This window comes from Callospermophilus lateralis, chromosome 8 (genome assembly GCF_048772815.1).
Source record: "Callospermophilus lateralis isolate mCalLat2 chromosome 8, mCalLat2.hap1, whole genome shotgun sequence".
In the NCBI taxonomy this organism is placed as follows: Eukaryota; Metazoa; Chordata; class Mammalia; order Rodentia; family Sciuridae; genus Callospermophilus; species Callospermophilus lateralis.
In genome coordinates, this window is record NC_135312.1 from 113,091,394 (window position 1) to 113,104,523 (window position 13,130).

The 13,130-nt window shown below is 34.5% G+C and overlaps 1 protein-coding gene across 4 annotated transcripts in view; it reads right to left on the minus strand.

Annotated features, from left to right (window-relative positions):
• Positions 1-13,130, minus strand: part of Arfip1 (ARF interacting protein 1) — a 115,834-nt gene that overhangs the window by 34,244 nt on the left and 68,460 nt on the right. For 3 of the 4 annotated variants that reach the window (XM_076864743.2, XM_076864741.2, XM_076864742.2), the window contains 3 exons: positions 10,887-10,995; positions 5,285-5,380; positions 3,158-3,270 (listed from right to left, as the gene is read on the minus strand). In XM_076864743.2, coding sequence (XP_076720858.1) covers positions 3,158-3,270; positions 5,285-5,380; positions 10,887-10,995 — 318 coding nt within the window. The remainder of the gene's footprint in view (positions 1-3,157; positions 3,271-5,284; positions 5,381-10,886; positions 10,996-13,130) is intronic. The other variant, XM_076864744.2, reaches the window with a different exon arrangement.

Consider the following 13,130-nt stretch of genomic DNA (forward strand, 5'->3'; position numbering starts at 1 on the left):
GACAAGAAAAACAGGCAGTTTACAAGGGAGTTTAAAAGATACTGCCTTAAAGACAACAAAGATTAATTAACAAGAGTATGAATAAAATTGGAAAATTCTTAAATATCTTAAAAAAATTTTAATATTTAGGAAAGAATCGAACAGCTCTAAATGCTGAAACTGAGATTAATGTTAAAAAAAAAACTTCAAAAAGTACTCTATTGTAGACGAGGAAAAAACAAAAGACGAAACAACATAAAATAGCTTATTATTTACAATCGTTTCTACAGATGAGAAGAATAAAATAAATTCTGGATTTGAATTTTATGAATAAAATCAGGTAGATTAAAATAATGCTTCAAAAAATGGGTTCAAGAGCTGAACTCAAAATTACTCCTATTATATTAGCTGGCTTTTAATTACCAGCCTGGTCTTGGGGCTGAAATTAACAATGAACAAATGAAGAACTAGATCTTCTTTTTGAGAAAAGCCTTGAAGTATTTCTAAAGGACAGAACAAATTAAAGACAGAAATCATGAAAGCAGGAAGATCAAAGTCATAAACAGAATCAAGTTATTCAAGAATAATATACAGAGGCTGAGGTGGAGGCTCAGTGGTAGACAGCTTGCCTAGCATGTGTGAGGCATTGGGTTTGATTCTCAGCACCGCATATAAATAAATAAAATAAAGATCCATTGACAACTAAAAAATATTTTAAAAAATAAATAATATGGATAACAATCATTGTCCTAAATCAACCCAATCAGAACAAGTTCCTAAAGCATTATCCATAACAATGAATACCCAATAACAGGTACAATTTAGATCGAAAAGGTGTAAAAGAGAACAAAGAGAATCATATAGACCCAACAGATCATTTTACTCTGAGCTTCCTTTGGTTGAGAGCTGTCTGTCAGCCTAGACACATGAGGCAACAAGCTCCAAAAAATCATTGGAGTAAGAACCCTCTTTTTCTCTTGTGACCTAAATTGGAATATCCAAATTAAGTTCTGATGAGAATATTTTTCATATAAAAAAACACAACACCTCCTTCCCATAGTATACCATATGCACCACATTTTAAAGACTAGTCATTTTCATTTACATAAATTTCAGGAAAGGATAAATGTAGAATCTACATAATATTAATATTATGAGACAAATGTAGAATCTTAATAACGATTCAACTCAGATTAGTGTAGAAGTAAGAAATTGAAGAAAAGGAACATATAACATTCACAAATAGGAACAATTAAACAAGGAACAAGAAAAAAACTAAATGAAATGAGAGGAGGGTTCAAAGGAACTACATTTAATAAATAAATGAATAAATAAATGGAGTTTAGTCTGGTATGAAAGAAACAAGTGAAATAAAGGGGAATTCCATGCACTCGGCAGATAACAGCATCATAAACGAAGTTACTCAAGTATTAGAAAGCATAGATTGCTTAAGGAAATCTTTGGGTAATTTGGTATGGATAGGATCCATAGACAGAAAAGAGGAGTAGAAAAAGTTGGAAAAGCAGACAGGGTCAGATTCATGCCATTCTGAAGACAACTAGGGATTGGCTGAAGGATGTTAAAGCAACAGTGACCACATTAGGCAGATGTAGTCCAAGAGAATTTGTTGAGAAGTTATTACAGGAAGTGTGGGGTGGGGGGATAGTTTGTGTAACAAAGACAAAACAATGGCTGTGAAGGCTGGGATGCAGAAAAGAGGAAAACATGATGGAAAACTAAGGAGGCAGAATCCATAGGATTTAATGGCTGACTGAGTATGTGGGATCAGTAAGAAGATGGAGGAGACATCTGTGAATATTGGGTAAGCAGTTGTGATATAAAAGAATAGGGTAATTCCAATCCTTGAATACAGAGCAATGACTTGAGAATGCCCTGCATAAGTAGGCATCACTGGCATTTCTCAGCTTCTACACTGTCCCAAGCTAAGTAACTTCTGGAAGTTACGTGTTAAACATAGCGTGTTTCAGGGCATGTTTATCATCTGCAGAAAACCTGCAATTTTGTTGAGGATTTCAGAACATATTTAAAAAATAATTAATTGAAAAAATAAATTCACTGTTTTAAGAATACACAGAGGAGAGATCTACTCTGTATAAAGAAACACATGATTCCTGAACTGCCAACCAACAGATCGACAACCAATTCACAACTCAGAGTGTGGCTCATGATCCAACCTAAGCTGCTGGGGCTTTCAGCCACTTAACTGTTCCATGAATTTACTATCCTATCCACGTTGAGTTTTCAAAATTACTAAGCGAATTTAGGGCTTGGGCTATTTATAATACATGAAATATACTATAGATTAAGTAATTTGCTTTTTCTTTTTATGGAGAACATAAGGAAAATAACCAAATACTCAAGCTATGCAATAACAATGTGGATAAAAATTTAAAACCTAATTAATTTACTGTGCTACCTATGGCTAACACTTAGTAATTATAAGAAGATACAAGCATTTCAAACCGGGGCTGGGGACGTGGCTCAAGCGGTAGCGCACTCGCCTGGCATGAGTGTGGCCGAGGTTCGATCCTCAGCACCACATACAGACAAAGATGTTGTGTCCACCAAATACTAAAAAATAAATATTAAAATTCTCTCTCTCTCCCTCTTTCTTTAAAAAAAAAAAAAGAATTTCAAACCTTAGAGAATTAATATGCTTTCCCAATCTTTGGTTACTATAAAGTATTAAAAAAAAAAAAAAAAGGCCTGGCACATGCCTATAGTCAGCTACTCAGGAGGTTGAGGAAGGAGGAACACTTGATCTAGGAGCTGGGGGCCATCCTGGACAGCACTGTCTCTTGAAATTAAAAATAAATAAAGTAACCAAAAACGCGGGGTGGGGGGAGGGCAGAGGGGGCAAATATATCTGTAATAGCTCTGTGGCTAACATAATCCCAAGGCAGTAAGTATATTTCTTCAAATATGTACTATTTGGCAGTTAAGAATTTTAATAGCTTTTCACTATTTTTACTGACATTTTAAATTATATGTAAAGATCGATAATAAAACAAGTATTTAATTTTCTAATTGTACTTTCAAATTTAGATGGTTAAATTCTTTTCTATATATTCATTTTATAACATTGCAATTTAATAATCTGAATAAACATAAATGAAGATTCTTAGACCCATTTAAGAAAAATTTAAAAATTACAAACCTTATAGGTGTTTAGACTCCATTTTCTAACAAGTTCTAACTTTTCCATTGCAGGATTTTTAATTTCATCTGCTAGAATTACTGGTCCACTTTTTGTCTGTGTTCGTTGGCCACCTGTATGATCATAACAAAAAGACAAAAGCACCATCCAGATAAAGACAAGTAGGGAAAGAAAGAAAACAAAATATGCATGCCATTCAACTAAAATTACTTTACAATTAAAAAATAAAAAGGTTCTCACAAATTGAAGAACTAGAAATTCCTAATCACTTAAAAACACTTCTGTCCATGAAACTTAAATGTATGTCATGTAGTCTGTCTGGGGTGTTTTTTTTTTGTTGTTGTTGTTGTTTTGGTACTAGGGATTGAAACCAGGGCACTTTACCACTGAGCCACATCCCTAGCCCTTTTTTATATTTAATTTAGAGACAGGGTCTCGCTGAGTTGCTTAGGGCCTGGCTAAGTTGCTGAGGCTGGCTTTGAACTTGTGATCTTCTTGCCTCAGCCTTGGGAGCTGCTGGGATTACAGGCATGCACTACCATGCCTGGCTGTTATCTTTTTTAAAAAAAACTCAACCTTCTTTTCTATATTGTTGCTATTTTCTTCACATAAAATAAAATTTTCACAACTTATCTTATAACTTGCTGACCCTATAAAGAAACTATTTTTGTCAATGAAAATCCTTACAGTGACCTCCTTCCACTGCATATACTATTTAGACCAGTTGCTATGATTTTGGATAAATTTTTAAAAAATGATTCAAAAAGTCATTAAAAAATTAATGTTTTCACCATGAAGAACGATAAATGTTTAAGAACATATGTTTAATATGACTTAAACATTACACAATGAATACATATATCAAATAGATCACATGGTACCACCTTAAAATATACAATTTTTATATCATCAGTTAAAAAAACACATTTCATTTAAATAATAATTAAAAAATCTCACCACCAGTGTAATATGCTGGGTTGAAAAAAGACCTACACTGTACCTTTTCCTCAAGAGCCTCTCCCACAAAAATCTTTAAAAAACAAGGCATAATTAATAAAGGCATTGGAAAGTCCTGATGATATATTGTCCCAGCAATTGAGATTTTATGACAAAAAAGCAACTCTACCACTATACAATTTCTAATTACAAAATATTTTTCATAGTAGAAAAAAATGTTTTATAAACATTTACAATATCAATGACTTGGGATAGAAACTTTTAAATAATTTTTAAAAGCACAATGAAACACTAAGGAAAAAATTAAAACAAAAATGGTTTTAAAAAATTAGGATTAAGGCTGGGAGGTGGCGGATATATTAGTGGTAGAACACCTGCCTGACCTGTGCAAGGTCTGGCATTGGATCCCTCTCTGAGAAATAAAACAATTTTCTTCTCTCACTTCTTCCTATAGCCAGCCCACCTTTAACCCAGCTTTAAAGACTGAGAAAAGTATATAAAATCAAGCACATTAAGGAATTTGCAAAATTCTCATAGAAACAAAATACTGTCAACATTCCATACCAAAAGAAACATGGAATTCATTTTTCCTGTTTCTATAGTCCAGAAACATTAAAGTGTGGAGCAAATTTAAAATGCAAAAATGTTAATCCTTCCCAAGGATTTTTTTTTAATTGGGCATAACTGGCAAATTGTATAGTATTTTATTGCAATCTGAAAACTATTTGTAAGTTGAGGAAGAAAATAAGACAAAATCTTTTCCACTTCCAATATTCTGTTCCCAATAATAACCACCCAACTGTTGAAACTTCCTTTTTTGTTTAACTGAAAACAGGACAGAGCTGCAAAGCTGGAAGATTAGGATCCAGTCAGTGAACCTATATTGCCCAGAGCAAAGAAAGAATGATTTAAAGCAAATCACAGTTTACTATGATTTTAACCTTTAAAAGGATTAAATTTCAGTGAGATGCAGCTTAATTACTTTGAAAAGCCAGAAAGATAGGCTATGGCTAGAAAGATTATTTCCCTATTATTTTTTTAAAAAGCAGCAGCCACCAAAAAAGCCAGAATAACACACACCTAAGAACACAAAGCAAGTGATTATGAAACTGAGTGAGTTTTAGCTTCAGCAGTAGCAAGGAGGCTTTATCCAATCAGTGCAGTGAATACCTGCAGGAACAATTAAATCACTTCCTTGTTGAGCCAGTCGACTAGCTGCAACCCTGCTAGGAGACAGAACAGATGGCAAAGGTGGTGCAGGGGAACCTGAAAAGGGCAGGGCAGACATTTAACCGTGAATATCCTTTTCCTCCTCCTCATACTATACATTTTGAAATTAGGTTTATTGCTATTTCCTTTAAAATACGAAAACACTGAGATTAATGACTGGAATTAATATATTTGCTTTCTTACAGAAAAGAACTAATATTAAATGGAATTCTTATATAAATTTTTCATCAAACTATCAAAAGCAAACAAAACACATACCTATATGAAGAAATTTGGCAAGATCATATCTAAACAAAACTATTTCACCTGGACTCTGCTATTTTCAAAACCAATTAATAGAAAGTGATTAAAGTTCCACAGTTGAATGATTTAAAGCTGAAGTAAATACTTCATAATGTGCTACTCTTTAAAATGAAGGAAAAACTTCTCAAGTAAATATCCGAAGGCACACAGGGATATGAAAGCATGCTTTAATATCTCTTACAGAAATGTGAATGAACTATGTCCTTCACTCGAGTCATGCAGGGCACCCACAGCAATTAAGTCACCTGGAAGCCTATCTAGAAACACAAAATCTCATGCCCTGTCCCATATCTGCTGAACCAGAATCCCTATTATCACAACTCAGTACCTAGTTCCTTTGTAGGACTTGGAAGTTTCAGAAGTGCTGATGTATTTTCTGACTGATCACCACTTCCATAGTTTTTAAAACATTCTCAGGATACTTTATAGATCTCGTGATCGTTATCATTAGTGAAACAGGCATATGTTGTTTTTTAAAAGCCAGTTGATTTTTAAACACAATCAAGTTTGATAACCAGAGGAAACAATGAAACTTTTGAATGAAACACAGTTTTAAATTCTGACCCTGGGCATGAAATTCTGGCTGTTTACCACATAGTGCCAGGAACACATTAGTAGCAAATTATGTAATATCTATGAGCCTTGTCATCACAGCATAAGAAATACTGACTACTTAATATTATTGCTAATGCTAAGTAGCAAACCAAAGAAAAGGGAGTAATCATTTAAAAGATGTTAAAAAAAAAAAGCTGAGAATATTTAATGTCTGTAATGTTCTTCCCTAGTTCTCTGGAAAATGCATAATATATCAAATTCATAACTAAATTTTCTTAAGAAAGAATAAATAACCACTTTCCTTACTTAAAATAGTGGTAACTACATATTTCAGACACAGTAAGTTCTCTTTCTTTTTTTTTTGGTACTGGGGCACCTAATCACTGAGCCATATCCCCACACCACCACCACTCCCTTTTTTTGGAGAAAAGGACTAAATTGATTAGGGCCTCACCAAGTTGCTGAGGCTGTCTTTGAACTTGCAGTCTTCCTGTTTCAGCCTCCAAGCTGCTGGGATTACAAACATGCACTATTGTGCCTCGAAACAGAAACAGTTATCAATTCTAGTACCATTCTGAATTTGGACTAGATCTCACACTTTTGCAATAGGCCTACATATTGTCACTACATTTCAAAATGAGAGATACGTGTGCCCTAAAGCCTGTTGTACTATAACATTTAAAACTAGAAAGGGAGATGAAAATCAAATAGGCCAAACTGTCAAATTAAACTGTAAGAGAAATGGGGCTCAGAAAGATTAACAGTTTCTTATTAGAGACTGAGATGTTCTGAATCCACACTATGATATCTCCATTATTAGATTCAATGCAGAAAACATTAATTATAAGTTACTTGCTGAGTTGGAGGACATTTTAATAGGTTATCAAATCTGACCACCATTTTAAACAAAGACTATATCACTACTATCCAAGGCACAAGGGTTCCTATTATAAGGAAGCATTAAATAAAAGAAGACTACCATAGTTCCATGTCTTGATGACCCCAGGAACAGAGCTGTAGTTCTAATTATTACAGTTTATTAATCTTGCACAAGAAATAATATCATGACACAACATGATATGTGTAATATATGTATGTAACTTTCCAAACTAAAATGGCAAACCATGGCGTTGTGCTAAGGTAATTGGGATTTCCGCTGTTTGCTTTACCTTCAAAGGTAATTATCACTTCTTTGCATCTTCAGTATTCAAATCCTTTAAACTAGTTCAAACTAACCCAGAGTTACCAAACGGGTTACCAAAAGCATTCAGCAATACCCATTAAAAATAACAGCCAGCATGGTAGTGTATGCCTGTAATCCCAGCGGCTTAGGAGTTGGAGGCAGGAGGATTGCAAGTTAAAAGCCAGCCTCGGCAATTTATGGAGGCCCTAAGCAACTTAGTGAGATCCTGTCTCTAAGTAAAATATAAAAAGGAGTGGGGATGTGGCTCACTGGTTAAATGCCCCTAAGTTTAATTCCCAATATCAACAAAACAAAAGAAACCTCTTAAAAATCTAGGATCTTGCTAACTAACTAAATTTGGGGAATTAGCTCCATTTCATCTCAACAACAGAAATCTAAGAAAGGAATAAATGGATTCAATGATTGAAACCCCCATTAAAACAAAACCCAGAAGAGAGGCACAAGTCACTCTCAGGAGCTTTGATTTATTCATGAGTTCCACTATTACTAATTCTGCCACATCTTTGTTGTTAGGAAAATTTCAATAATAATTGTTGATTTTAGGCTGAATTTAAGTATAATTTCTTCTAAACTTGCTAAAGATAGAGATAAATGGAAAAGTACATTGTTAATATTCTTCTTTTTAAAAAATATTTTATAGTAGATGGACATAATACCTTTATTTTATTTTTATATGGTGCTGAGGATCAAACCCAGTGCCTCACACGAGCTAAGCAAACACTCTACCAATTGAGCTACAGCCCCAGCCCCATTAACATTCTTCTTATAGTAACTGTTCTGCGTAATAGAGTCACTAAGTTATCTTTCATTCTTTCAGAGCTAACACGGCACTAAAATAACTAACATTTTTCATAAGACTTATTTTCTAAATTATAAGCATTATGTCGCTCTTTATCATATTCATATATATAGAGAGTGTGTGAGACAGATATGTCTGTCTCTATGTGTTTGTATGTGTGTGTGTGTGTGTGTGTGTGTGTGTGTGTGTGTGTGTGGTGGGGGGGAGAGAGAGAGAGAGAGACAGGCAAAGAGGCCCTCAAAACAACTACCACTTTCCAGTAAACACTCAACTGATCCACTTATCCCAGTATGGCAGCACGATATTCTCTCTCTCTCACTTTTTTTTTTTTGAGACAGAATCTTGATATGTTGCCCAGGCTGGCCTTCAAATTGCAATCCTCCTATTTAGTCTCCCTAGTAGCTGGGATTATAGGTATGTGCCACCACACCTTGCTCTGATTCTTTTTTTAATACTGATCAACAATGCAGTTTAGGTTAAGAAATGTTTTATAAACACAGTTCAAAGAGACAAATTACTGCCTTTATATGAAACACATTCTTTTTTTAAACTGGGGATTGAGCTTAGGGACTCGTTAGCACCGAGCCACATTCCCAGTCCTTTTCATTTTTATTCTGAGACAGGGACCTGCTAAATTGCTTATGTCCTCATTAAGGTGCTGAGGCTGGCCTCAAACCTGCAATTCTCCTGCCTCAGTCTCACAAGCCACTGGGATTACAGGCATGTGCCACCATGCTCAGTGTGAAGCACGTTTTCAATTCCAATTTGAAGGATTGGGTAAATCTATAAGCAAGTGAAACTGACTAGCATTTTAATGTTCATGCACTTCCAATTAGAATGGCCGGTTGATTTCAATTATTCAATAATCCTGTTTCACTTGAGGGGAAAAAGGTTAAATCAAATGTCAGCTAAATAATTTCATTGAAAACACTTAAAATATCTGGATATTAAGTTAATTTTTATTCTATGCTGACACTTAAGTTTTGAAACTGGGGCTGCAGGTGGTAGAGCACTTGAATAGTGTGCTAAAGGCCTGAGTTCAATCCCCAATACCACAAAGAAACAATAATTAATGTAAAGTAAGCCTTGTACCTCTAAAGAGATAACAATGCCATTATGCTTAAAAATGAAGCAGAGACTGTATTTTTTTTTTAAGACCCTGTCTACATATAGTATGCAGGGCTCATGTGTACACTGTTAAAATACTGATATGCTTGTTCCCTTTTATAGCTTTATTTTTATAAACTTTAAAACAGAGAGGGGGAGGGGGGGAGAGAGAGAGGAGAGAAGAGAGAGAGGAGATAGAGGAGAGAGAGAGAGAGAGAGAGAGAGAGAGAGAGAGAGAGAGAAAGTGAAATCACGAGATAGTCTATTCACTTCACTGGATTATCCTAAATGCCTATTTCTAGGACCCAGTAGCAAAGAATATATTTTAAAATCTAAACTGTTCTTGAATAAAGAATTGGCCAGTAACACACTAAAAATATAGCACATTATTATGTGCAAGAGGGCTAAGTATTGCAAAAGCATGGAGATGGTTTTATCTCATGAAATTACAAGGTAGTATTAAAATTAGTGTACTTCATGAACATTGATTACTTTAACTACAGCTCTGTCAAGAAAACAATGTATTTTTCCACATTCAAATAGTGTGCATGGTTTTTTTTTTTTTTTTTACTTATGTGATAATTATTTTAGGTGAGAACTTTAAAAAAGGATGTAATTTTTTTCCTATTAAAAACAGATATATATGTGTGAGACAGATATATATATATATATATATATATATATATATATATATATATATATAAATGATGTATGCAAAAAAGAGCTAACACAGCAGGTCCTTAAAAAGGTCTGCTTATAATATGGCCCTTGACTGGTGTCCGAGAACCTGAGGATTGGGAGGATTCCCTCCAAGCCCAGAAGGATAGATCACTGTACATAACTATACAAACAACGTGAACACCTTCATTCTTTCTGGAAATCCAGGATTTTGACACTACTAGACAGAGGATACCTATATGAACAGTCTCAATAAAAACCTTGGGCACTGAGCCTCTAAATGAGCATCCCTCATTAGCAACATTTATATATGTTGTCACAACTCATTATTGGACAAATTAAGAAATTCCTCTATGGATGCACTGGGAAAAGACTTCTGGAAGTGTAAGCCTAGTTTCACTCAGACTTCATCTCAGTGCCTCTTTGCCTTCTCTGCTTGGTATTCTTCCACAGTAATAACCCACAGCCACGAGTCCTCCCAGCAAATTATCAAACTTATGGTTTGGAAACCTCCAGTATAGCAGGAAAAGTAAAAGTTCACTTTCTTATTTGTTTTGATATAGGAAATATGTACTCCTACAAACCAATATTTATAGTTATAAATTTTATGGTTACAAACTAAAGTAATCTAAATCTACATTTCGATATAATTTTGAGTTTTTCAGTATTTAAAAAACAATTTTTAGGTAATAGTGAAAATATGCACATTGATCAATTTATATAAGATTATTAAGACACAGCCTAAAATACTTCAGCTGAAGAGAAAAAGGATTGTGTTTATTAGTGTTTTATTACAGAATTAAAGGTCTCAACACTTGTTCTTTATTAATGGAAGTGCAGTCAATAAACTTCTCCCCTCCTCCATCCCAGCCATTTTTACAAATATGGGCTCTTACCTTGATATGCTCCTGCTTCAATAACCCCCTCTTTGGTACTGTCAAAGCCATGAGATGTAATTTGAGTTTCTGAGAGACCAAGTCCAGATGGTAATGAACGCTTCAAATCCTTAGTAACATTTGAATAAAAGAAAAAAATCTTTGTAAAAAATCCCATACCACACAACACTTCAGAATTAATTGTGCCCTTTTAATCACATCTTAGACTATTTTTCTCTCTTCTATGTATTCCCTTGTGCTGTCATGACATTCTATAATGATATACAATCAGCAGCAAATATAGCAAGATTTGCTATTAATTGGTACAGTGGACATCAAACATAACATACTTTCTTTATTCTGGAAGTAAGCAAAAGGCAGATATTAAAATTCAGCTTAAAATTTTAAAACTACCAATCTACCATGAATATTATTTTAAGGAACGGAATTAAGATCACTAACTAGGTGTGGTGGCACATTTCTATAATCCCAGCAGCTAGAAAGGCTGAGGCAGGAGGATTGCAAGTTTTAGGTCAGCCTCAGCAACTCAGCCAGGCTCTCAGCAACTTAGTGAAACCCTATATCAAAATAAAAAATAATTTTTTAAAAAAGGACTGGAGACATAGCTCTGTGTAGCGCACCACTGGGTTCAATCCCCAGTACATCCCCCTCCCCCAAATCACTAAAATATGATGTCTAATTTTAGACACCCACCAGTGTATATATAATAATATATTATTATTATAAGCTTAGTCAATGTCCAATATAAATAAATCATTCATGTGCAATGTTAATTTCCCCTCAATTCCAAGGTGAGCTAGGTAAATGGGGGTTTCTCTGATTTTAATCATGGCTAAGTAAAGGAAATTTCCTTTAATTCAGATATATATTATAAAAACTAATATCAGTTAACCTAAATATAAACTAGTTTAACTGTAATAAAAATGATATTCCACAGTGAGTCTTACAATTTAAAAAGAATAGAAAGTCAAGGAGCACGATGTTATTTAAAAGGCATAAACCAGGGGCTAGGAGTAGCTCAGTGGTAGAATGCTTACCTAGCACTTATGAGGCACTGAGTTTGATCCTCAGCACTACATAAAAAACAAAGATATCTTTTAAAAAAGGTACAAAGCAAGTTAGCTAGAAAAAATGTTGTCCAGACCTTGTAAACCAAATCTCAGGGCTTAGTAAATGTTAGGCAAACAGGTCAAGATAAAAGTGCCTAAAATCACCAAAAACTAAAATTGAAGCTACAGTTTGCTAGCTCTATGGGAAGGAAATATACTAATAATGCAGATTAAAACCTAGCCAATCTACATGATTAGCACTTCAAAGCAATTAAACTGAAGTAAGGCATTAAATCTAAAAGAAAAAAAATCACGTTTCTATTTAATTTTGTTAAAATTTCACAGGAATTTGAAGACCATGACAAATTAAAATTAAATCTACCTAATGACTAACCTAAATTTTTATACAGATTTTAGATCCGTCATATCTATTTTAATGTAATAGTAAAAGCACTGAGCCTACAGCAGGGTTGAGGATATTTCTCAAAGGGAGGAGTCACACTTTTTAATTAGAATGAGATATATTTGTGGAGGATTTTGAGTGTTGGAGAGAGGGAGCGGGCAAGAGAGAGGAAGAATACATCCTCACCCTATCATAAAAACTATTCCTGGAGAAGGCAGGAAGCTCAGGGCAATCACTGCCATGTTACTGGCATAGCATGGAGGCCAGCAACCAGGCTCCCATGATCAATGGGGGTAAAAGAATTAGGAGACCAGATAAAATACTAAGGTAGAAATTTTGACTCTGATTGAATTAGTAAATTCTAAATTTTGAGCAGCAATTTGCTGGACTTGGTGAAAGAACTGCTTTAAGAATACTAATTTGGAGCTGGGTATGGTGGCAAAACCTGTAATCAATCCCACCTACTTGGTAGGCTGAGGAGGATCACAAACTTTGGCTAGCCTTTGCAACTTAGTGTGGCCATGTCTCAACCTTAAAGCACACACAAAAAACCAAAACACTAGGAATGTAGGTCAGTGGAAGAGCACTTGTGGTGCCCTGGGTTTAATTTCCACTGCAGAAAAGGAAAGGAAAACAAAAAAAAGTTAATTTGGGACACATATAAGAATAACTTAAAGAGAAACTTTTGTTACCATTTGGTTTGCTGCTATATGCCAACACCTGAATAGCATGTATGTACTAAATGTGCTGAATGAATGAACAAACTGGATTTGTTGAACGAACTAAAGGATT